The sequence below is a fragment of the Lichenostomus cassidix genome, chromosome 15, assembly GCF_008360975.1.
Source record: "Lichenostomus cassidix isolate B80296 chromosome 15, HeHo_3.0, whole genome shotgun sequence".
Lineage (NCBI taxonomy): Eukaryota > Metazoa > Chordata > Aves > Passeriformes > Meliphagidae > Lichenostomus > Lichenostomus cassidix.
Genome location: NC_139496.1, coordinates 4,965,485 through 4,991,365, shown reverse-complemented (window position 1 = coordinate 4,991,365; position 25,881 = coordinate 4,965,485). Strand labels below are relative to the sequence as shown.

Genomic DNA, 25,881 nt, shown 5'->3' with positions numbered 1-25,881 from the left:
GATTGGCTTTGAGAATTCTTGTGCCAGTAGAGGCTCTGCTGCGAGCTCTCTTTGTTTTGGATTTGAATACGTCATTTTCTGTGCTCGTTAATGATAGACAGGAGAGCTGGAGCTCCCACAGTGGTGTCCCATGGTGAGCAAGGCTTGTGTTGTGGACAGTGGCAGTCAGTACTGACTTTGCTCAGTTCCTGCTCACCTCTTTTACTTGTGTTTTCCTCTGAAGCCAATGAATCCTATTCATCCCTATGGGATAGATTTTGCTTTAATTTCTTTATCAGTAGTTTGCTTATGAATTTTATTCACAGCTAATGGCTTAGAAGCAATTTGCTAATTTACAAGCAAATAAACCTAGTTTTTTATTCTTTAATTGCTTGTGTGCACATGAACTTGTTCACATAGCTGTTGCTGATGACTAGCTCTGTTCTAGGTGTCGGGGTGGCTGCATGGCTCTGGATCTGATCCCAGCCTGGGAATGTGCTGCCTCTGCCTCGGCTGTTGGGAGTCCTCAGCTGTGGGGGATCTCCTGCAGCCCTTGTAGAAACACCACTGGGACCCCTGGGCCCCTTGTGGCAGCAGTTCAGCTGTGGGACTCCTTCCTTTTTCTCTGCAGGAGAGGAAGAGAGCTGCTGTCACAAGGACTAATCTCGAGGCGCTGGCTCTTCCTGTGCCGAGCCCAGCATGTCCTGTGCAGTCAGGGAGACCTAAGAATAAAAACAGTGGGTACTGTGTGTCTTGTGAACAAATGCAAGTAAGGAAAACATTTCCTGTTCACAATTTTCTGCACAATCCCATCTGAGTTTTGAGTATTTAAAAAAAAATAGCTTTGTATGTGTATTTGCATTCAGGACAGTAAGTTAAATTGAACACCTGATCAAATAGCAGTTATTTAGGGAGTCTGGTTTTTCCCCAAAGTGATGGGACACAGGGGTGACAGGAAAGCAGAGCAGAATCTCTGTATGCTGGGAAGGCATCTGTGCCAACACCTCTCTTCCTGCTGGAACTTTGGGTATCACGTGGTGGCCTCTGCTCTGTGCTTCTGCTCAGCCCCTCGGTGCTGCCTGTTTATCAAAACTGACTAAAAACACCCAACATTAACTGCAGGGAGCTAGAATCCCTTTGAATGTAGATAGTGTGAGCACCTTTGCCCCGCTGCTGCTGGATTCTTGACCTGAGCAGCACATGGGTGTCCAGAGAAGGGCGAGTGCAGGGCCTGGCTGAGGTGTGCAGCAGAGCTCTGTGTGGATTTTGCACATGGCAGCACTAATGCAGCTCAGGGCTGAGCAGGCAGCAGCACTGCTCTGAAGCCTGGTTCCTTCTCCCAGTGTTTATGGCATCATGTCCCCAGGTTCTTGGTAGTTCCTGTGTGGTGTTATTATACTGTTTTAGATATGATCATCTCTGACATCCTGTTATAATCAAGCATTAAAAGCCTTTTCCAGTTTAAACCATGGACTTCCAGGCTAGTTTAGGATTAATTTTTAATATCTTTGTGATTGTGTAACAAGCTGTTCAGTTCTGGTTTTATGTCTGGTATAGCAGCAGGTTCAATGAAAGCAATATGAGTTGCCCCTTAAAGTGTGGTACCCCCACACTGCTTGGCTTTATGGAACAGGAGAAAGGTGATGGGAGGAAAAGTCCTGAGATGTTAAGCATTCACAACCAGTTTTTGGCATCTTTATCATGTTCCACCCACCTTAGCTGCTCTTCACGTTATCGATAAAATCCAGAGGAAAAAGGCCCAGGGACATTGTTTAGGATGTTTCAGTTAAAGTAATACATTTCTGTGGTTAACTGAAACTAATGATAGCTAAAGATCATACAACGTCCTAAAATGAAAGAAATTCTAAGAAACATATTATCACAGTGCTTCATTAAAAGAGGGGAAAGGGGAGAGTGCTGCTGGGACTGACCATGAGGGCACGGAGGGTTCGGGGCTGGCTTCCTGTTTGGAGGTGTTTCAGCAAACCTTTCTAACAGTGGAAAGAAAAGCGGGAAGGAAAGCTCCTGCTTGTGCAGAGGTCTAGGACACACTCATCAGCTCCAAGTCCATCCCTGCCATTCAGTCATATCACTGCTTTCTCTCAAGTGGTGTTCTTGTGAGAAATCAACCATGGGAGCTCTCTTTGGGGTGCAGAGGGGGAGCCATACCAGTGGTGCATCCTCAGCATCCCCTGAGCCGGGCATTCAAGAGAGGGGCGCAGCCAGTGGGGGGAGAGGGTGCTACCAGGCTGTGAGCTGATTGGGCTGTGTGTGTCACAACTCTCCTAACCTCTCTCTGTGAACCCTTTCCAGCCCACGACCTTCCCCCGAGCAAGACCTCGGCGGCGGCGGCGCAGACGGGCACCCACCTGCAGTGCCTCTCGGTCCACTGCACGGACGACGTGGGCGAGGCGAAGGGCCGGACTGCGGTGCCGACGTGGAGGTCCCTGCACTCGGACATCTCCAACAGATTCGGGACTTTTGTTGCTGCCCTGACTTGAACAAAAGAAATTATTATTTTTTTTTTCTTTTTTTAATTTCAAAGGGCCGCTACTGCTAGGTGGACTATTTTTCTAGGTTGGTACCTGCTTAGTGGCATATGGACTGGAAAGGGTTAATTTAAAGTAAACCTCAACTTTTTTTTAATCTTCTGCCACAGTATGTTACCAGTGTTAACCCTTCTGCAGTTAGCACACTTTTGCTTAAGATTTTCCTGCTAGACCACTTTTTCCCATTATTCTGTAACCTTGGCATACATTTATAGATGAGGCCTTTTCCTTTTTCATCTCAGTGTGTGTCCAAGTCACGTATGTCATAATAAGACAAAGATTCTCCTCTTCCTCCTCCTCCTCCTTTTCTTCCTCATTTGCTTTATTTTTCTTTTTTTTTTTTTTTCTGTTTTGTTTTGTTTTGCTTTGTTCAGTGCTTATTAGGATGGTGATCCTGAGGAGCAGCAGTTCAGGAATAAACACCAGTGAAAGTGAAATGATCAGCATTAAATCCTATGTTATAGTGACACCCAGCCTTTGCCAGTCACATACAAACCAAGCAGTTGATGCTCTGTTGAATGTTCAGGCATGGACCTGCCCTTTCCTGAGAGAATGAGGCTGTGCTGTTAGTAAGCTTCAGCCTTGTTTTTCTCTGTGCCTCCTGGTGAGGCCAGGATGCTCCTTCCTCTGTGTACCTGGGCACAGCCCTGGGATGGAGCTCTGTCATTCACGGGCTGGTTCAGGCACAGTGGGGAAGGTATGGAGAGGTTTTTTTAAGTAAGTCTTATAGTAAGTTTGCTTAATGGTCAAGAATCATTATCTCCTTCTCAAAAGGCCCAGGCTCCATCTTGCTTGCCTGGCCCTGGTGGTGCTCCTGCAGTTCCCACTTATTTGATACTGGAGAAGAAAATCCCCTGCACCCTGCCCATGTTTGCCCGTTTTTAGCTGCAGAAAGGTGCTGTTGATTGGCAGCAGGTCCAGTGTCCCCTGCACTTGTCTGGGTGTGCCCCAGCCCCTGCCACAACCGGTCCCAGTGCAGTGGCAGGGATCAGGGACAGCCCAGGTTGGAGGATGCAGGGGGCTGTGTGCCCAGGGGCCACATTTCCTAATCTGCCAGGGCAGGGAGACCTCGAGTTAGAACCCCCAAACTCATTCAAGGCCCCGTTTTTGCCACGCACTGAAGAACAGCATTGCTGGATGCACACAATAAAAGGAAAGCCATACTTTCCTGCTCGGGCTAGATAATGCTCATTCGAGATGAAAGTTGGAAGCAAACCAGATAAACGCACGACTGACACGATGGGCTGATTCTCCGGTGGTTTTACGTAACGCTGTCCATTATTTGTGTGTCCCTGTGCCCAGGAGTGGCCCCATCCTGCCCTGCACCAGCAGCTCTTCTCCCACAGCTCCTGGAGCTCAGGAACTGCAAGGGTTTGGTTTTGGTTGGGAAATAAAGGTTGGCCTCTCTAGGGTTATTTATTCATGATTTCACAAATGTGTCCCTGCTGAAGGGACAGAGTTGAAGACTGCTTTATACTTTATCTTTGATGATTGTGCTGGGTCTTTAATTATTTTGACGTAATATTCTCAGTAGACACCAATGGAGAGGAAATTCTGCCTAAAAAGCCAAGGGTGGTCTGGAATCCTCACTCTCGGTCGTATGTGGCTTCAGAGAGACTCGCAGTGTTTGGAAATGTGATTTGAATGTGCTCTTATTAACCATGCATGGATTGATTTATGGGTCTGGTCAATGAATTGACTTTGGATAAATTTGGATAGTTTTTAATCTTGGTTTTCAATATTATTTTACTTTGTATTAAAGCTGGAGCTTCCACGAGGATGAGGATTTTTGCCCATCCTGGAGCAACTGGCTGTGGAGCTGCCTCACACCCACTTGGTTTGGATCAAAAAGCTGGGATGGTTTGTACCTCTGTCGGGGTGTGCGACCAGGAGCACAGAGCTCCTCCTGCACCTGCAATAAATTATCACCGTCCCCAGTAAAGTATCTCCTAGTAATCACTGTCAGCCCCCTTCTGGAAGGTGCCTCTTTGCCTGTGATTCCTCAAGTCCTGGCTTACCTAAGTATGTGTTTGATTTTAAATCCTGTCAGCAGAGCATGGGTGTTCTGTGCCTGCCCCAGAGCACATGTGCTGCTCTGGGGGGCTCAGTCTGCAAGCAGGGGGTCCTGGAGGTGACACCAATACGGTACTGCATTCCATCACTTACAGCTGAAAATTTTGGCCAAGTTCATGGTCTGGTGGCATTCCTGCTCAGAGTGCAGCCCCTTGTCTTGTTGCTTTGTTTTTAGTTTTTCCTGCTGCACTGAAGAGAACAGGTTTTTCAGGCTTCCTGAGGTCAGGGATGCACACCCTGTGCCACGGGAAGGAACCTGTCAGGGAACACCGAGTTCAGATGCTTTTAAAGAGAAATCCCCGTTTGAGTGGAACTTCAGTGGCTCAGTCTCACCACCCAGTTCTGCTGGCTCATTCTCAGCAGCTTGCGCTTCTTTCCTGGAGCGTTGTTCTCATCCACTTGGAACTTGCTTTCTCACTTGCTTGTGGAAATGCAGAGCATAAGCAATTCCTTAAAAATCAGTGGAATGCTGTGAAATGAGGAGGCTGGGGTGTCCTGAGGCCAGGGGCTGTGTCTCCAGGTGCTGTGCAGTGTGGAGCCATGGGAGCTGTGGCACTTGGCTACTGCTGGCTCCGCTCTGGGCAGTGAGTGCAGTGGAGGGCTGGGATGGTCAGAGAGTGAGGAGTTCAAGCAGCAGCTGGCTGTGTGCTGGGCTTACTGGGCCTGGAGTTTTACTGAATCACACAGTCACACACAGTCCTCTTGTTAACCTCCTGTCCGTTTGATCTTGATTGAACAAGCTCTGCTTGGCGATGCCAGGACCAACCAAACCTGCGCTTCTAGGGTTTTGTTGTTTTTTGCCAAAGATCAGAACAAAAACTCTACATTCTGACCAGGACAGATGTCCTGCTCACCTGGGGATGAGGTACTGACAGCATATACAGAACGCTCAAGCTTTGTCACAGAGCTGGTGGTACCTGCAGTTATTTCATTGTACCCATTTTCTCCATTAATTTTACACTGAATGCACTGATCAGTTTTTTTTAACATGTGACAAGTGTCAGCATGGCCTGACATGGAAAGAAAGGAAATGATGTCATTTTCTGAATAATAATATTCCAACTGAAGCATGTTTGGGAGCTGTAGGTAAAAGCCAGTTGTGGAAGAGGTAAGTTACACCCTTGTGGAGAAGGAAACTGAGGCACAGACAGCAGGGAGACTGAGAAAACAGTGGCAGGGCTGAGCTGCACTGAGGTCTGACCTCTGCTTGCTGCTGAGTCCCATGCCCGAGGCTTGTTTCCTTCGAGGGCTGAGTTGGGGGAGTTTTATCAGCTAGGTGTTCCCCAAATGCCAGGGTGAAACCTCCAGCCCGTGTGTCCTACATGGCTTCCCAATGGGGGACAGTTGTACAAGAAGCCAAAGACCAGTGGTACGATGCACAGCCTGCTTTGGATTGTGAACAACAGCTGAAATGTGCTGTGGGGATTCTCCCTGGCCAGCCTGGCTCCGGAGGCTCCCACAGCCTCAGGGCTGGTTTGGAGAAGCCAGGATGTCCCCATCTCCTGGCCCTGTGCCCTGGCTCCCTCTGTATTTCTTAAAAGAAACCCTGTGCTTAGTCTGCAAGTTGCAGTGTTGTAGCAAACTGAGCAAAATTTCTCTTGCATTTCAATTGGGAGGAGTGATAAAATACCTCTTTGCCAAAAAAGGACAGAGTAGGCCTTATTTATTATATACTTTTGTGAATTTTCTCCAGATCGCATTCTCTTGGGGTTACCTGCTCTCTGCTGTTGGAGCATCAGTAAGGGGCTTTAGGCTTGTTAAGGTTTTCACAGTGTCAGGGTGGAAGGGGATGAGCACCAGAATTCTGTCACCTGGAGCACCTGGGAGCTGTGCAGGTCCTGTGGTCTCCATGGCCACCCTGGGGCTGACTGGCCACCAATAAGGCAAAAAGTTCCAGTTTTGGGAGGTGGAAGGGGTGAGGTGAGCACGGCAGCAGGATGGGCGCTGGGAGGGTGGGGGCAATAGGAACCAAACTGATGCATTTGGCTTGTTTTTGTTGAGCTGCAGTGTAAGGTTTTGTCAGCTACTGGATTCACAGCTGTTCAAGGGATGGTGTGTAAGAGCATAACCCATTTTTATAGAATTGTTTCTTCTTTAATGCTTAAGGCTAATGGAGGAAATAGTCTAATTTTGTCTTAGAAGTTCTCTATTAAAATTGTTGCTTTGAGTCCATCCGCTCATAGGTTCTGACTGATGAAACTGCAGGCTCTGATTTCCGGCAGTTATAACTTTATCACTATTCACTACCCAAGAATATTACAGCTTTAAAACAGCCTTAAGCAAAAGGATGTTATTTCTTTGTACTAAATTTGGTTCACGGAAAAGAAAAAAAGAACACCTCAAAACACTGGTAATCCGTACTGCATTAGCAAACTCTTCTGAAAAATGTTATTGCACATGTAAAATATGAAAACTTGACTCTGCTGTGTGTTAGGCAATCCTGTAATCTTTTTTTTTTCTTTTTTTTTTCCTTTTTTTTTTTAAATTCTTGTTAAATTCGTTTCCTAAATGCTTGGTTGGAAGACTGTGACAATAGCTCATGAAATTGAGTGTTATTTTTCTTTCTTTTTTTTAAATATGTAAAGTGCAGTCTTCTGTATTCCTGCATATTGTACATATCTGTATATGTTTTACTGAGCAACTAAATAACAATAAATATGATGTTAATGGTGGCTACTCTATATTTCATACCAGGTTTGTTGATTTTTGTAGTCAGTCTGTTTTCCTCAGGGATGTGAAGAAGTGAGCTGATACTGTTCCTATTCAGGTAAGCCCTGGACCTCATGATAGTACAAATTTGCCTGTGATTTGAGGAAGCTCTCACCCACGTGGGACTCCTTAGTGAGCTGTGCTGTTCCCAGGAGGTTTGGGGTGCACTTTGCTTTTCCAGTTCCTCCCTGCTCTCAGTGGTGACCCTCTGCCCAGCAGGATTGGTGTTTTTTAAGCTTTACTTTTTGACCCTGAGGAAGAAGAGCAGCGTTCATGGCAGCTGTGCAGTCCCTGCCCATTGAAGGTAAGACCTTCCCCTCTGCCCAGGTCGCTCCCCCATGAGACTGAGGACTGGTTGGGCAGCAAGAGCTCATTCCCACTGGTGGTCCTGACCACAGCATGTCCTCAGAGGCACAGTAGGATGGTGGTGGCCCTGTCTGTACACTGAGGTTGTTGAGACACTCTTTGCTACTGGGTGAGGTTCGTGCAGCTCTGCCCAGGTACTGCCCTCCTCTGTGCCCTCTCTCTGTGGCAGCACCTCTCTCTGGTCATTGGAGCTTGTCCAGAGGGGCCAAACCATGCCTGGAGCCTCTGGGCAGTGGGAGCAGCCCCCGGGGCAGCTCCCCAAGCCCCCAGCCCTGCACAGCACTGCTCCTGCTTTGTCCTAGTTGTTCAGTAAAACTGACCACGAGCTCTGTTAATGGTTGGATTCACACGCCTCCTCCAGCACACGAGGCCATTCCTTGGCTCCCAGATCTCCCACTGTGCAAAGGCTCCTTTGCTTCTGCCAGCAGCTGGAGCAGCCCCTCCTGCTCCAGCAACGCTCCGCCCCGAGCTTCCAAAAAGGCAGCAGGAGCTCACTGTTTGCTGCACATCACATTAGCAGATGAAAATCAACTGACTGGTCTTTCATTTCTGCTCTTGACGCTGGCTTTACTTGTCACCTGGTAATGTCACCTCTGCTGATGCTGGCACGGGGGCTGCCTATCCCAAATACCTTCATCCCGGGGCACTGTGCTCAGAGGCTCACCTGGGCTGTGCCAGTGTTAAGCACTGATTATAGTTTATTAAGTAAAGAAAAGCAAATGGTTAGTCCTGGAGTTTTTGCAGTTCTTGCTCTCCTAATCGTTTCCTGTGGCCTGTGGCTGTGCTGAGAGATGAAATCTCTCTGTAGCTGCATCTCTTTGCCCAAGCCATTTAACTGATTTAATTACGTCCTTTGAGTTACTTTCCGCATGAGGCTTTGGAATTCCTGTCACGGAGGAGACTCTGTAAATATGTATTGTATGTTCAGCAGTCAGGAATCCATCGGCAGTGCAGCTGGATCCCGTGTGCTGAGATCTGCCATGTGGCATTTGGGCAGCTCTGCCCCTGCAGTGCCAGCCAGCATTCCTGTGGTGCTGTTTGGGGGTTCCTCTGTGTGACTCCAGAGTCATTTCAACCCCCTTTTGCTGGGCTCTTGGGGTGAGCTGCTTGCAGATCACTGCTGGTGCTGTGAGAGTATGACAGAAGGCATCTCTCTCCATAAAACCCAAGGTAAATAAACACAGGGATGAAAGTTTGGGACAGCAACATCCTTTTGGCTGAGAAAGTTGTTAGAAACTAGAATTATGATGGGTTTCTTTTAATATTAATTATTTCCAGAAGTCCCTAAGTCATTTGCCTAAAGTGGTTACTCTCCTGCCTGGGAGTTTGTAGCTCCCCCAGCAGTTTTAGCATTATGGCCAATAACATCTCATATATTTTGCTTGTAGAATGTTTGAAAACTCTTTGCTGAGGTGAGCTCTATAAGACTGTGCCTAGAGGGCAGAGGTGTGGATGGGGGTGATGTCTGTTCTAAGCTCTCCTTTCTGAGATGTTGCCAGAGCTCTGTAATGACAGTACAGGAGGTGGAGGTGACGAGACCTGAAGAAAATAATTTAGGTCATCCTTGGTTCATTAGTGCAGGATTGTGCCCAGAGCTCTGAGCAGCACAACCAAAATGGACAGAGTAGTGGGGGGCCTTAATCTTTTAGTGAAAAAGAATAAAAGAAACCAACCAGCTGTGGAGTGGGGATGATGCTTGAGATGATGGAAGGGGATCTGCGGCTGCCTATTTCCAGCACTGGCAGTGCTGGTAGCAGTAGGTTTGGGCACTTGCCCAGCCTGGGTGAGACGTGCCAGAGATGCTCTGGGAGTCCCTAATCCCGGGACAGTACATGGCCCATGGGTGGGATGAGGGAGGTGGGATCCGTGGCTCCTTTGCATTGTCACTTGGCCTTGGACACGTGTCACCGTGTCACCATTGCTGAGCCTCACTCTTTCCTTTTAGATCATGCTTGTGTCACACCTGTGAAACAAGGAACAGAGGAGGAGCCCTGGTGAATGGTTGCTGTGTCCTCTTAGGGGCTTCTGTTAGGAGTCCACAGACAAAGGAGCTGTTGAAGTGCCACACTAAATGTGATGTTGAAACATCCATTTCAGCCTCCACCTCAAAGGAGGCTGAGAAGTTTGATGCTATGAGGGCTCATGTTCTGCCAAAATATCCTCCTGCTTCGGGGTTAACTGATGGAGAATATTCAGCGCTGAGCTTCAGGAGGTGGGAACTTTTCTCAATTTCCTTTTATCCTCTGCAAAATGCCCCTGTCTCCCTTCCCCCTTTCTTCCCCCCACCCCCTTTTCTCTTTATAAAGCTGGAATTCTTCCAGACTCTGCTCTGGGCTTGCAAGAAAACTTTACTGTGTAAATTTGCTCTTTGTGTTGGGAGTCCTTTGTTTAAACAGCATTGTGAGCTTGCTGGGGAGGGATGGAAAGAGGGGGAGCTGGGAGGAAGAATTTGAAAAGCCCTGACCCCTGATGAATAAAATCCAGCACATTAACACATTCTTCAATAAATTCATGATTGCAGATAAGGTGGGAGTCCCCAGGGCCGGGCTTTTCATTAACCCCCTGCTGACTAACCCAAACAGACGGAGTGTTTTGTCAGCGCTAGGACAAGCAGAGCCCTTTTGTGGTGGAGGGGCCGGGTGAGCATGGGGAGCGCTCCTCCAGGAAGCCAGGTTACAAAATGGGACTCTATTTCAGAACAAACTCCTTTTGGTTAGTTTGATGAGATTACAGAAAGGAAAAGGCTTTAACAAGGGGCTTATTGAAGCTAAGTAACTGTTCTGAATACAGTGAGGACCAGGGCAGAAAACATATGATTCCCAAGTAAACAGGAGCCTCAACAGTATGGCTGAAACAACAAAGCTGGACATGGTCGGCGTGGTTCTTCTGTGGCATGAGGGAATGCTGGAGACATGGACCTGTGTGGGAGCCCTGCAATAACCAGGGCACCACTGGCCAGGGCTGCCCCGCTCCTGGAGAGTGGCCTGGAGGGACACATTCACCATGTCCGGGGTGTGAGCTGCACCTTGTCCAAGGTTTTAGCCTTTGAAACCTGTTTTGTTGCTCTGGTAAAAAGCCTACTCGGGAAATATTTTGCTTCTGTAGAAACCTATCCCCAGAATGCTTCCCTCCTGTAATAGGGAGGTCTTCTGGATTGTTTATTAGAATACCTAGGTTTTTAAATGATCTGAATTCTGTGCTTTGTGCTCCCAAGTCTTGGTCAGCCAAGCAACTCAGAGCATCACTCGGCCCAAAGAAAAGTGTATTGGGGTGAAACACAGAAAAAATCCTGGGTTTGTCTCAGGTTCCTGCTGCCTGCTAGTGATAAACACTGTGCTTTTCCCATTCTGCCCACCCCCTCAGGAGGTAACATCTGGTGGTGGACTACAAGCCTTTCACAGAGCAGCTCATGCCCATGTGAAGTGAATCCTATCCTTTGGGAATAAGCCCATTTATTTGTATAAAAATCAAATTATCTCAATTCGTGGACCCTCAAGGTCCCTTATTCTTGATGCAGTGAGATTAGACATTGTCAATTTCCCTAATTAATGCCCTACACCCTCATCTCTGAGAGCTCCCTGTTTCTGGCACAATGCTGTGCGTGGGTTTTAGCCTGAAATAATCCCAGTGGAATAACCCCTAACCCCTGGAATAACCCTAACCCATGTGCAAACACCCTCCAAAATGTGTTTGCTTTATAAGCCTGATACTCCATATCAAGGCATTTGCTTGGGAGCAAGCACCTGGAAAGGAAAGAAAATCTTGTTTGGCTACACAGAAATGATGGGCTCAGGGTCCAGCCATGGGTCTCTGTGGCCTGTCTGCCTGGTGCCAGGCTGAGAAGCATTTCCCTCTGAATATCCCTCCCCAAAGCCCTCTCTCCTCTCACTGCTGGCCGAGCAAAGGCAGCAGTTTAATGGTTTGAACACATGGCTCTGCTGGGCTCACATGTTCAACTGGAAGGCGCAATCCAGCCCCTTCCCATGGAAAATCCATCTGTTCCCCTGCATTCCCTGGTGCGTGGGGTCTCGCTGCTGGGGCAGGGGGGACAGCAGAGTGGGTATTATTTGCCGTGCACCCTGCTCAGCTGAGTGACGCTGTGCATGCTGGAGGTGGTGAAGAGGGGCTGCTCAGCCATGTCCCCTCCCCTTCCTTTCCCTTCATTTACTATTTGAGACTTTGCTTTGTAAGAAAATGCTGGTTTTTGCGTTGGGGCTGTTATTTATTCCCCTCAGCTGTGCTCGTGCTTGCAGAGGGCTGCTGAGCCCCTTGGAAGAGCTCCATGGGCAGTCTGTGCTGGAGAGCCCAAGCCCAGATGCTGGCGCTGGGCTTGGCAATGGGGGCTGCAGAAGGGGTTTGTTCAGGGTGGAGGGCTGGGGATTCATCTGAAGACAAGGTTTTGTGTTTCTTTTCCCCTGGAATAATTTAAGTTCAGCTCTTTCCAGGCGCTGGAAACCCTCCAGCAAAAGTTGGAGGGATGGCTGTGGGGCAGAGGGAGTGAGCTCAGTGTGCCCCAGCCAAGCCCAGGATCCCCAGTCCCAGTGAGCCCCAGGAGTGGGGTCAGGCAAGTAGTGGCCATGCTTGGCTGAGCTCTGACAGGATTTCTGTTCTGGGTTGGCCTCCCTCGAGCACTGGCAGCATGTGCCCACGGTGTGGGCTGGGATGTTTTCTCTCCATCCTGGGCAGGCTGCTGCTGGACAGTCATTAGCTGATGGTACCTGACCCAGTTGCTGGCCTGGCTGGATGGGAGGACAGCCTGGCTGCTGTGTCCTGGCTTGCTGGTCTGTCCACTGCAGCAGCTCTGCCATCCTGGGGCTGCTCAGCAGGGACACACTACCAGGGAACAGCACAGGTAGCTCATGGTCTGAAAACAAAGGCATTTTATCTTAATTTGAGCTGTTAAGAAGTATCTCTTTTCCTGTGATTTATGGAGCAAGATCAGGCTGGGAGGCCCAGGTGGGTCCTGCACAGCCCGTGGGGTGTGACCCGGGTCGGAGCCCAGTGGGGCCAGTGCAGCCTGTGATGGGGCTGGCTCAGCCTCCCAGCACTTTGAAGGCTGTTTGTGTTTGATGGGCTGATGCGTGTCAAATGCAATCCAGCTTCCCACTGTCTGCTCTGGCAGCCCCCTGAGGCTGGCCTTTGACAGATAAAGCACCCCCTCCCCGAATTTCTGATTTCACACTGATGCACAAACATTCTTTGGCAATTTGAGCCCATTGTATTAAAGTAGTTAAATTCCTTAAGCATGTGCCTCTGAGATGACAGTGGTGGTATTCACTGCAGAAATACCGGGGTGGTGGCAGTGCTGGCTCTCTGGCTGTGCCAGACCTGTAGCCCTGATGGCCCCACTGGACCCTGAGCCAGTGGAGCCACACTGGTGTGGCCCAAGGAGTCTGGGCTGCCCACTGGCCCCGGGAGCAGGGACTGATTGTGTGTATGTGAATGAGGAAGTGTTAAAATGAATCTTTCTTGTGTAGCACCTTTGTCTTTGTGCTGGACCTCAGAGAAATCACTCTGCCTGTCCTAATGTCAGTGTATTGTGGGACTTGGCTATGGGACCTGATCTGGAAGCCTTCTTTTCCAGCCAGGAGTGCCCAGTGTCCAGGAATAGCCTGGAGATCAGGAAAAAAAGGTCTCTGAAAGGGAAACAGCTTTGGCAAATGCAAGGATTGAATTGTTCTTTGCTAAGTGGAAGAGCTGGAGGGGGCACCATTGCTGGGATGTGTTACAGTCCTGCCTCTGCTCTGCGAGCCTCAGAAACGGCCCTGTGTGATGGAGTCACTTGTGAGTTAAGATTTTGTTTCAAATGTCTTAAGTTATTATTGATGCTTGAAAAGGTTACATCTGCAACTCATTTTCTATGTCATTGACGTTCTTTTCTGACAAATAATTTCAGAAATATGCAGCAAAATGTTTTGGCCCACAACCGCTGCAGCTCACCAAGTGTGCAGACCAAATCTTTACACATCTTGTAAGAAAAAGCTTAACTCCTCATGTTCTCTCACAGCTCTGCCTTCGCAGCCAGGCACAAGGAGGATACAAAGTGCTTGTTGCCGAGCAGACCTTGCTGCTTCTGCAGTGCCCAGGTGGGTGACGAGAGGCACGGTGGGGACAGGGTGTGGACACAGGAGTGCTGGCACCTTCCAGTTCTCTGGCAGGGTGTCATGGCCTGGGCTGTGAAGGGCCATGTCACTCTATGCAGGGCTCAGTGCAGGATGGAAACCCAAGGGAAAGAAACTGGTAGGTGACCTGTTGTGATAACAGCCACATCTTCAGTTCCAGAGGAACAGATTGGGAAGGGAATACTTGGTGGTGGTGCCAATCTTGTATAGTTTTGTTGGTGCCCAGGGTTTGATGTGCAGGTGTTACATGATCTCAAGACATGAAAGAGCTTCAGACAACCTGAAACAGAGCATTCAATCATTTTGCTGGGGTGGTCAGACACTGTGTTTGCCACTGCTCCCCACCGTGGTGATGGTGACTGCAGCCAGGCACACTATTCCTGGGCTCACAGGAGCATCCTGGACTGCTCCATGCACAGGGAAGCTTCCTGGCTGCTGTCACAGCATGGTGATAATTTCAGGGAGACCTGATCCAGATTGTTTGAATGAGGAAGCAGTAAGTGTCCTTGACTTCGTGGTTAATGCCCAGGTGTGTGAAGGTGAAATGCGAGGGTTGCTTCCTAGGAATCATCATCAAAGCCAGGCATCATTCATACAGTTTGCTTTGGAAGGTGGAACTTGTCTCTTTATTTACCAAGCACTGCCAATGTCCAACATAGCCTTTGTAACAGATGGGAGCTTTTACAGTGCTGCTCAGACAGAGCAGTGACCTCCTTCTGGTCTCATTAAATGTTAGGCAATTGACACATTCTCTTCTGTTATCTGAATTTCCAGCCTGGCTGAGAAAGGTGCTGCTGCAGCGAGCTGGGTGAGGTTAGATGTCATCTGAGTGTCTCTGCTTGATGTGCCTTTGCAGGCAGAGCTCAGCAGGAACTGTGCTATTGGGATGAAAGCCAGAGCTTAACCTATGGGCTGTTTGAAATAACTTCATTGTGGAGTGGTATCCAGAGTGAAGATGGGACTCCACAGGAACGCTTCCCTTTCCCCAGCTTGCCTTTGTTGTTACTGCTTTGGTGAATATTAAGAGGGGTTGCTGACCCTTGCAAACCCTCGACCTTTGTATCTAAAGGCTGGTGGAGAAGAGCCTTCTTCTCAAACTCGCCAAGCCAGCCTTTCCCCAGCGCTCTCCTTTCTTTGCCAGTGTGACACTATGGAAATGCGAGCTATGGAAATGCACCTTAGGAGCTGCCACCCTGGGAGCAGACTCGGTGCACTTCCACCGTGTGTGGCTGACTGCCCTGCTTTGCATCCCTCGGGAAGGGAGGGTCGTGTCTTCCCTGGGATGGGAATCTGCAGGTGGTCTGGCTCACATCCTGCGAGGGAGACCCGGCTGATCGGGGTGATGAGAGTGACTGAAAAGTGCAGAGGAAAGTTATCTGGGAGAGTGTGGGAGGCACGTGGCTAAATGAAGTACCTAGATCTAAGGAAACAGCACAGGAATGGCTGTGGTGGCTCTCGAGGGTGGCTCATGTGTGCACAGCATTGCTGCTTTGCATTTGGAATGCAGGCATGGAGAGAGAGACTGTCTCTGAGCTGAACAGTGCCTTCAGGAACAGGAGGAATCAGAGCTGGGTGTTTCCCAGAGTGGGACAAGTATCTTCTAAAAAGCCAGACTGTACTGCAAAAGGCATGGGAAAGGCAAAGAGCAGTGGATCAAATCTTTTGCCCCTTCACCATCCTTGTCTTGCCACCGATGAAGCAGTGAGGTATGAATGTGATTTACTTTGTCAGTGGCCAACAAAATCTCATATATTTACTGAGAGCCTTTGTGGCAGACTGGGAGCTGGAAGCTCTGGCTTCAAACCCCATGCTTTAGCAGCTAATTATTTCTTTTTGTGTTTTGTGAGAAGGTGCCTAGTGGAGCAAGACAATAACTTTAAAAACTGGATTCCTTTGGTTAACACAGCTGTTTTGAGCTCTCCAAGTCTTTTTCATGGCTCTGAGGAAGCACAACATAAAGGTAGATTGTGACATAACAATAGCACTAATATAACCATTGCAGGCTGTCTTTTCCATCTCTATTTTGAATGCTTTTCTTAATGGCAGTAAATATTTGTCCTCCAGCTAACAGGAGTTTATTTTCTTAAAAATTTCTAGCTTACTGTAACTGAGTTCTTGTATTTATATTTTACACTTGTATTTTTTTCTATCTCACTTTTCTTCTTGTTCCGCAGTGCTGCGAGTTTGACATCGTACCATCTTCTTTTCATCTGGAATCATGTCTGCAAGTGGAAATGTAGCTCCTGTTCTTGCAGCTCAAGCTGTGAGAGCTCTTTGCAGAGGAAGGCATGTCATGCACAGCCTTTCTCAAGGTCCCTGCCCCGTCAGGTCTTGAGATCCTTTGAACTTCTCTCCCTTTGGGGATCTGTGCTTTGCTGCCTAAGAACTGTCAGAGGATGTTACTGTTTTCCTCTGGTTGGTGAGGATGTTCCCTAAGATGTGTTCCCATTAATCCAGCTGCATTAGGAAGCGCAGTGCAAGGCTCACACTACTGAAGTGAATCTGGTCCTGGAACTGGAGCCCCTGTGATGGACAGTAATGAGATGCTGAGTGGATTTGCAATGAAAACCCAACTGGCTGTGCATGCAGGGCAACAGGACAGCGGCTGCTGTCATCTCTCGTTTTGCAAACAGTAGCAGCTATGAGGATTTTTTAATGTTTCATGATATTTAAGGAAGTTTTGTTTCTAAAACCTGGGAAAACATCTCCCAGGCTCCCTCCTGTACAGTATCTGTCAGCCTTTTGGGATCAGTCAATACTAATTTGAGACCCTTGGGAATTTGTTTGGATATTGTGGTGCTGAACACAGTTTGTATGTCCAGACAGACAGATTCACTGCATATGTTCTCCTGCGTGGAATCACGGGTGTTTCTGCCTGCCCTGTCTGTCTGCTTGGAGTGTCATTCAGTGGATGCTCATGAGACAGATGTGCTAACGAAGGGGTAGGATTTTTGGAGGAGAAAGTGGTGGAGATGAATTCCTCTTCCAGGCTGTGGAAAGAAGGGACAAAAATTCTGTCTGGAATATTCTCATTCTGGTTGCTAGAAGCTTCCTGCTGATCTCTAGCCTGGGTTTATTCCTGGCCTGCTCCTTTCGTCTGTGTTCCCATGACAGCTTCCCATCCCTTCAGTTTCCATAAGGCTTCTCTTTCCCAGTGGTTTTCTCTTCTCTGTACTGTCAGTGAAACATCCAAACACACTTATATCTGAGCCTGAGCAATGCTAGCATCTCTCGTGAGGCTGGCTCTGCAGTGCTTTGTTGGTCCTGCTTGCCTTGCCTCTGTTCTGGTTGGCCTCATTTTCCCCAAGCCTGGGTGAGCATCCTCTGAAGGTTTGCAGGTTTGGTTACTTGCAGCTGTAAGGAGATGAGGAAATATTAAAAACAATAAAAATGAGAAAATAGTGGAGTCAAATCCTGTGGAGTTTAGGAAAGGTAGAAGGGATCCTCCATAGGTGTTTTTCAGGGTGACATGCTCTGTCCCTGGCACGTGAGCACACAGCACTTGCTTGCAGAAGTGTGTCCCCTCTCCAGTCTGCACTCAAGTGTTTTAGAGGAGGGGAATTAATTAAAATGGCTTGATAGATTTCTTGCTTGGTTGTAATATGAACTGTATCCTCAGAGTAAGAGGATTTGTGATCTGCTGGTGGGCAGAACCACCATTTATTTCCCCTTGTTGTTGAAGGTCTAATTGAGCTTTCTGACTGTAAAGAGATCGATGCGCTCAAGCTTTGATGGAGCTCATCTCAAAGAACGCCTCTTCCTGCCAGAGCAAATGACATGGAAATGAGTGTCAGGTTTTAGAGCTGAGCTCAGCTCCTGGCAGGTGCAGGAGAGAGCCAGGTTTGTGGCTCATCTGCCTGCCCCAGCGGTGCTGCTGCATCCCCAAGGGTCACAGGGGGATTGCAGTGGGGATTTGTCCAGTTGTGGAATGAGGAAACTTCTCAGTTTCAAATGAGACTTTTCTCAACAACTGACTGTAGTTTCTCTGTTATTCCCAGCCTATCTGCCTGCACCATGTACTTACAGCCATGTTTTCTGTGGTATTTTTCTCAATGAGATAATGGAAAATGCCACTGCTACCTCAGGTTAGCTCTGTGCTCGTGGGAAGATCATTAATTCTAAGCTATAACCACAGCTAAAAAATATATTGCTCCTTCGACCTACGGTTCATTGCCCTCCACAAAAAAATGGCAACATGCAGATCATCTTCCAGGAAGACTTACATCAGGGGAGTGAAGTGCTGAGGTGAGTTGGGCATGGGAGTGGCAGCTGCCTCGATGGAACGGGTGTATTTGCTGGGTTTTTTCTAGCTGATCCTTTAATTTGAATTTATTTCCTCGGCTGTCCCTGACTCAGTTTCCTGGCCTCCCACTCGGATGTTGCGTTTTTAATTCTGGTCATTTCTCTGTAATTTGCAGAGTAGGGGCAAGATCAATAGCGTCGCTTTGTAAATTGGTGATAGGAAACATAATTAACGGCGTTAAGGATTTAGCTAACAGTGTTGGTTAGGAATCCTAAATGACCTAATTTGTGACATGGCTTTTGGCTGGGGATTTGGCTGACATAATCAGGTGTCAAGCAAGACACCTGTCACTTGTTCATGGGTGGGAATCTGGATTAATCTGAAAAAAAAGCAAACACCTGTGAAGGGTGTGTGGTATGGGAGGGGTTCTGAGACGCTGTTCACTTTCAGAGCCCTCAGGTTAAAAACCTGCATGGCAGAAGGTAGAATATGGGGGTATTTTGTGTAAGTTGTTGATAATTTATTGATGTGATGATGCTCCTTGGCAACAAGCTGCATGTCGAGGCCTGAGGTCTGTCAGGAGGGTGAGTGAGGAAGGTCCCAGCTGGCACTGGGGCCAAGTGGAGGGCTGTGGTGATGGGTTGGGAGGGCAGTTTGCTTTTCTGGGAGGGAGTGCTGGGGTGCAGCAGGGAGCAGAGCCCCTGGCCAGTGTGGGTTTGGGGATGGCAGCATGCACACAGGTCTCCTGCACTGCCCCTGCTTGACACTTGCCTCAGACAGCTGTGGGTGAGCCTTGAGCTTCTGGAAAGGCTTTCAGGAGCACTGTGCAGCCCATAGCTGAGGAGAGCCAGCTGGACCTGGAAAATGTCTGCACTTGAGTGTCCCCATTGTATGACAAGTCACTTAGTCTACATTTTCACATGTGTGAAAGCAGAGCAAGTGAGAATCCTGCTGCATCTCCAGGCTGGGAGAGTTTGAGCTTCCCATCCCTGCCATGGGGCTGATGTGGAGGACCTCCTTGGCTCCCACAGCACTGGGGTGCCTGGTGGGGGTTCCTGGGTGCTGTGCTCAGAGCAGGGCTGGTGTTGAGGGCAGCTGGTGTGTGTCTGCTGCTATGACAAACCACTGTGTGTCCATGCTGAGAGCAGGGAAGGCAGAGCTGCTGGCCATGGGGCAGATGACCAGTGCAGAAGGTGCTGCTTTAGACCTGCCCAAGCCCCACTGGCCTGCAGCAGGATGGGCTGGGCTGGCCATGCTGGACCTCCCCGCCTGCTCGGCGAGGGCTCAGTGCCTGGCCCTGTGGCTGTCTGCTGTCATGGCCACAGTTTTATTGGCTGTAGCCCCACCACGGAGGGTGGGCAGCGCCGTGGTGGGGCTGTGCCCATCTCGCCCATTCTTTGGAGGCACCGTGGGGGATGGCACTGGTGGCTTCCACGCCGCTGCCTGCTGGGCCTGGATGTGACATTTGGCTGGTGCTGCCAGGCCACCAGGACTGTGGAGCTCTTTCTCTGCAGCTTGTTCTCCTGGGGCACAAATTGCATCTCTAAAAGCACTTAATAAACTAACAATGGCTTGAAAGGAGGCAGCGAATAGAGTGACATCCCAGGGAGGCAGTGAAGAGCTGGAGGAGGAGAACCTGTGAGGAGGGTGGGCACAGAGCTGCTCTCAGAAAGGTGCTGGCTGAGAGTTCCAGTGCTGCTGTGCCCCATGATCTCTCCTGCTCTGAATTGGTGGTGGTTAGCAGGGTCTCTGGTGCCAATGGTTCATGATCCCATTGTATATCAGGAAGCAGAACCTGAGCCTGAGATTTAATTGTGTGCTGCAGAGCAGAGGGAGGGAATGCACTCGAGCTCTTCCCCTGGCTGATGTGGGATGGGGACTTTGGGCAATAAATAATGTGATGACACCAGGACTTAGGTGCTCGTTGAGCTGCATTGATTTCATTCAAAGGGCCTCGCACTTGTATTGATCTGGGTCTTGCTGTACCTGCAGAGCCTGGGGAGTGGGCAAGGCTGGTCCCAAGCACATATGGATGCATGTATGATGTTTTACCAAAGCCTTTTTGTGCTTTGCACGCAGTTGCTCAGCAGCTCTGGGGTGTTTGCTCAGGTGCTTGTGCAGGGGAAGAGTCTCCCCAAAGGGTTGTGCAGTTAATCATTGCTGGCTGCCCATAATGGATGGTAGAGCAAGAACCTCTGTATCTGTTTATAGACTTTAATTACTCCTCTGTAAATGAGCCAATGCACAGGCTAACCTAACACAACTCACAGTGGTAAAATACCCTGAACACCCCCATCCCCACCCCAGACCAGGCTGCTTTTCCAGACATTTGTCCCAAGCCAGAACCACTTGCCACTGTAATAAGGGAAGCAGCAGTCTTCAGGGTCACTTACCCTCCCTGGCTGTGCCAGGCCTTGTTCCCTCCCTGACCCTCCTGGCTAACCTCCTCATTCTTAACGGGGGGCTCTGCTCTTGTCTCTCAAGGGCTAAACTTGTTAAAATGAATCACATTTGGCATATCTCCCTGTGGTGCCTCTCCAGATAAAAGTGGTCCCAGCTCGCATGCTCTATTTTTGTTTTGTTTCTGTATGTGGCAATTTTCTCTATACAAAACCCTCTTTTGTCAGTTTGTAGAAGAGATTATGGGGAGACAAGAGCCCGCCTTTTTTATATCCATCTTGCACTTTCTCATGGCTCCACGGATGGTATTGTTCATGGCCAAGGAACAATGACATTTTTCTGTTCCCATATCTGATGTGATTAAAGGAGCTGCAGAGCAGAAGTTACACTGAAGATTATAATGAACAGAGGAGACCTCGCTACTGGACATGAGATGCAGGGGAAGATTTTAGCCTTGGATTTGCTTCCTGTAAAAAAAAAAAAAAACCAAAACCAACCTCCTTTTTTCTAATCCGCAGAAAATGTCTGAAATTATGCCCTTGGTAAGACTGTAAGTGGACAAAGTGCATCCTGGCTGTGCTCTCCTGGCCCTGGCATCCCTTCCTATTGGGCTCAGAGTGTGAGCAGCCACCCTCACTCCCCAGGGAGCTGCATTGCCATGTCTGGGAGAGTGCATTTGGACCAAAAAGCACAAGGAGGAAGCTTGCCAGCAAGCTCTTAGGCCGGGGGCTGCAGCCCTTTTAGAAAGACCAGTGAAGACCTTGCACTTAAAATTTTTTTGCTGAAAGGACCAGAGATATCTGTGAGAGAGCAGGAGCTGGGAAAGCTGGTTCTGTGTGGCTGGGCTCCTTCCCTTGAAGTCCCTAACAGCCAGGAGGGACCTCCTGGGGGGCTTTGGAAGGGGCTTCGAAACTGGTGAGGGTTTTTAACCTTGTTTCCTGGGGAAATAACTGTACTGAGTATGCTGGTTGTGCTCTGCCTGTGAGAGAGTAGGAGCCCTGTTGCAGGTTGAGCCTGATCTGTGGAGGAAGAGGGGCTGCTGAGTGAATGTGAAGAGCAGTGACAGACCTGGGGTGGAGAGGGGGTACACAGCAGCACCTGGGTCTGCAGGCACCAGCTTTGCAAGAAAGCCTCATACTTTTATTTCAGTTTTAAAATAAAAGTTTACTTTTATTTCAGTTTTCAGAGCTGTGGAAGAAGAGCATCTGAGGTCTTTTGGTGACTGGCATCCTTGCACTGAACTAGTCATCCCAGAGCTGGCATCGGAAGGGAAGGACATGCTTTGTATTGCAGTTGTGTTCTCCACACACTGTTTGCTGTACACATTTGCTTTTCCTCTTGATAACTTCTCTGTGGACTCTTGCAGCAGAAGCAGTATTTACCAATGCATATTCGATCTGCTGTGTGATGCTGGGATGCACAGCTGGAATACTAAGCTGTCTTCATCATGGGTGGAGAGAGCATGGCAGGCTCTTGCAGGAGGCCCAGTTTCATAGCAGCATGAGCACTGCTGCTGCAGAGCCTGTGAAATCTGTTCCCAAATGCTTTTGGGTGTGACCACCCATCCTGTGGGAGTGGGGAACCCTCCAGCTCTGCTCACCTCTGCATTTCCTCAGACATGCAACTGACTGCATTGGTTGTGGGAAATGTGTTTTGCTCTCCCCTGAAAGGAAAAAAAAAAAAACAAACCCATATTTATTGTCTAAAAAATAAATTCTTGGCAGGCTTCCAGAATACATGTGGTCCTGTGTTGGCAATGGAGGGTTAATCCTGGCTAGAGAGGCAGAGGGTGGTGTACACAACAGTACACAACACGTTAAACAAAGTTCTGTAAGGAGGGAGAAAAGCTTTTCTACCTACAAGGTTAGGCAGGGATCAATGAATCAAAGACATAGGTATTTCATATAGCAGGTGGCAGGAGGCAGCCCTTGGATTGCTAGAAATAATGTGATATATTAGCCCTTGATTTGGCAGAGTCTGCCTTATACTAAAGAGGAGGAGAGTGTAAATTGTGATGATTTGTGTAGAGTTTCTGACATTATCTTGGCATTAAAAGGGCAATCTATATAGATAAATGCACTTGATTGAAACCGTGCATGAGAATCTTTATATGCACTTTTTTCATGATTAGAGAGGTCTGGGATGGACATGAGGAGATCTGTATAAAATGAGGGTTTGTAACTTTCTTTGAGGAAATTATTTTGCCAAAAACCAAAAACCTTAGAATTGTAATAAAGCATCCTAGGCTTTCTTTTTTGTTGATGGACCTTTTTTCTGCAGTAGTTGATTAATACTTGTTCCATATACAAATACACTTTGCTCTTTGTGCATTAGAAATTCTGCCTGTACATGAGCTGTTAAAGCCATCACTCCAAAATCAGCTTGCTTGAGAGTTAGTCTTTCAGTCAAAGGGCTTTTTGTTTCCACTTTGCAGCATTGCAGGGCTCCAGGTTTTGTCTTTTCTATGTCAGAACGGGCTGCTGGGATCTGAAGTCTTGGACCAAGTGTGTCTAGGCTGGCAGGAATTCAGCTTCATTGCTCTGACTTTGTAGGGTAGTCTTCACAAGTATCTCTGTGTGAAAGTCTCAGTGCTGGTTTCAGATCATCATGTTGGGATTTGAGGCCCCTGGTGCTGTGCTGAGTGCCCTGAGCTTCTGTCTGTGACTCTGCAGACCAGCAAATTCTGTGTGTGTATGGACACAAAAGTCTTACCACAGCGTGTGCCCTGGGGACTGATGGATTCAGAAACTGAAGGACTCTTTGATGCCAGTACAGGTGTCTGAAGGAGTTCCTTAACTCTTTGCTAAGGACAGAGACTCCTTCAGATCTTCTGACAGCAGAGCTCTGCGTGGCCAGGAGCCTGAGATCAGCTGCAGCTCCCAATTTTCATGATCCCAAAAGCCCAGCACTGCTGGTGTAGGCAGCCTTGGGCTGGGGATGGGCAGGTGGACTCTGTGCAGGGTGCTTTGAACAGCTAATGTAACTTCCCTGGCCATAATTCTTTCTCCTCCATTATTTCATTGGCTCTAAGTGTTCCTGCTTCGCATAACCCTGCAAAATCAACAGTTGAATTTAATATGACTGAGTAATTCATATGGCACAGGTACCGACAGTGGTAATTCAGCCTCTAAATTATGATCATAAATTTCCACGGCATGGCACTGCCGAGGGGGGTGATGATTTTATTGGGCAGAGCAGAGTCACTCAACTAATTAAACAGGGAAGGAGCCTTCCTTGGGCTGCTGGGGGAGCAGCACAGCCTGTACAGAGAATGTGGGGCTGGCTAGCAGCAGGGATTGTGATGTGCCATCATCGTTGCCAGCCCATCATCGTGCCAACCCGCTCAGACGTCAGTCAGAGTTGCTGCCCTCGCTGTGCTCCTCTGCAGAGGTGACAGTGGTGGCTCTGTGGGCTGTACCTGGGCCAGAGTGTGCAGCCAGCCAGCCTCAGGAGAGGGCAAGAGGCTGATGGGGAACTGAGGGCAGATGTGCCTTTATCTGCAGTGATGCCCAGCCATGCTGACCAATAGCTCTGGAGTCAGTCTCCAATGCTCCTGTTACAGGGCTGATTGGCAAAAAATGAGATCTGAATTTCTGTCTCAGAAGGTGAGTCCAGTCTCTTAGTGCTCCTAAGCAGTGTAATAAAAAAGTCTTAAAACATCTTATCATTTAGAATTGAGACTAAAACATACCAGTCGCTTCCTGTTTCTGTATTTAGTAAAGACCAACTTCAGCCATTGTATTTTCTGCTGAGCTCAGCTGTGGCCTTACATAGATATAGTGGAAGCAGTGGACATCCCAAGCTGTCAGCACTGGCCTAGGAAACATGATGTGTCTTAGTGCTTGCTGGCTGTGACATCAGTGCCACTGTGCTGCTGCCATGCAGCAGCCACCACACCGAGCCTCCTCCTTGTCTGAAAAGTACAGGTAGGCTCTAAGTTACTGAACCATGGGAGGGGTTTATGAGCCAGACATGCAAGAATGGTCCAAAGTTAGAGAAAATGTATTTATTACAACACTTTTCATGGGCAAGTTATCATTTTGTCAAACTTTATTAGAGAAAGTAATTAATGGGCTGTAAAAGGTGCTAGTGCGTAGCCAGTAAAAGAGCTAGTCCTGTGCAAATTGGCAGTTCATAGATTGATGGTTCCTTCTTTCCCCATTTATTAATATGGAGAATGCACATGAAGTGTGTTATATGTGTGGGCTGGTGAGCCCTGTATCTGTGCACTATGCTCCTGGGGCCTGGCCATGGCTGCTGGGGTGCAACAGCTCCCAAATCCCTGCTCCCCTCCAGGTTCTGGTGGCTCTGCACGGTGAGCAGCACTGGGGATGAGTAGGATTAAATACATCGTGCCTGTGTTGGGTGGGCTTTTTAGAGGTGATTTTTATTCTCTGTTCTTGGCTGAACCAGAGCCCCTGCCTGGCCTTTTAGCTTGGGGACCTCTCTGTCCCCTGCAGCTGACTGCTCTCCCAAAGGTCCCTTTCTCCTTGGCCTGATCTGCTCTGATCCCAGCTCTGTGTGTGGTGTCTTGTTTTCTCCTGGGGATTACGTTAATACCATCGATTGGTTTGTTTTAAATAGTGTTGGCTGCTAGGTCATTATTACTAGATGCTGATGCATAATTTATTGATAGAAATATTGGCTGCCTGGTAGAGGGGCATTGGCTTCCACCTGTTAACCCTTCACCTGCCCACACGACCTCTCGCCGCTCCTGTGGTCTCATAACATGCAGCTTTTTCCAGGCTGTTCAGAGCGATTTTATTTTCCACAAGCTTCCTTCTCTCTCTCCCCTTTGGAAGGGGAAACAAGCCTTGCAGCCAGGGATAAAACAGCGTGGTTCAGTGGCTGGGCTGACAGCAGAGCATGTGTGAGTGGCAGCTGGCACTGGTTTGCACTGGTCTTGCACCATGCCATTGCAGACTGCTCCCCACGCCTCTGCTGCCTTGGTTTGGGGCTCTCGTGGGTTTGCCTGCAGAGACAGGCTGGGAAAAGTGGCTTTGGGTTGTGAGCCTTGGCTGGAGGCAAGTGGGATGGTGCTGTCTCCTCTGGAGAGGGAGCTCAGCTGCTCCTGCTGCTGGGGGTAGCTGCCAGCCCATATGCAGTGGGGCTGGAGCTCTGTCTCCAGCCTGGAACTGGCAGTTTGGAGGAAACCCATTGGCACAGGTCAGGCTGCTGGCAGAGCACAGTGCTGTGTTAGGGAGCTGTTGGCCAGGCTTGGGGAGTGCCTGATGTTTAAAAGATCAGAAACATGAAACCAGAACTAGCCAGTGAAAACAAGGGATTTTTGCTCAGGCTCTACAATTGCTGCCTGCTGCTCTGCTTCTGCTATTATAGCACTTCCTACAGTGCCAGGAGCTAATCCAGGCTTCCCTCTGTGCTGGGCTCTCAGCTGCATGGAGCTGCTGAGCCTGCAGCCAGCGTGTCACTTGCTGGCTGG

At 48.7% G+C, this 25,881-nt stretch overlaps 1 protein-coding gene across 2 annotated transcripts in view; it reads left to right on the top strand.

The window, feature by feature from the left end:
- MN1 (MN1 proto-oncogene, transcriptional regulator) overlaps window positions 1-25,881 on the top strand; it is a 79,956-nt gene that overhangs the window by 27,170 nt on the left and 26,905 nt on the right. Inside the window, exon 2 of one of the 2 annotated variants that reach the window (XM_085075704.1) lies at window positions 2,293-7,282. The exons of the other annotated variant lie outside the window; for it this stretch is intronic. Within the exon in view, the coding sequence (XP_084931830.1) occupies window positions 2,293-2,480 (188 nt within the window). The 3' untranslated portion in view covers window positions 2,481-7,282. Of the gene's footprint in view, window positions 1-2,292; window positions 7,283-25,881 lie in introns of those variants that run through there. 2 annotated transcript variants of the gene reach the window in all.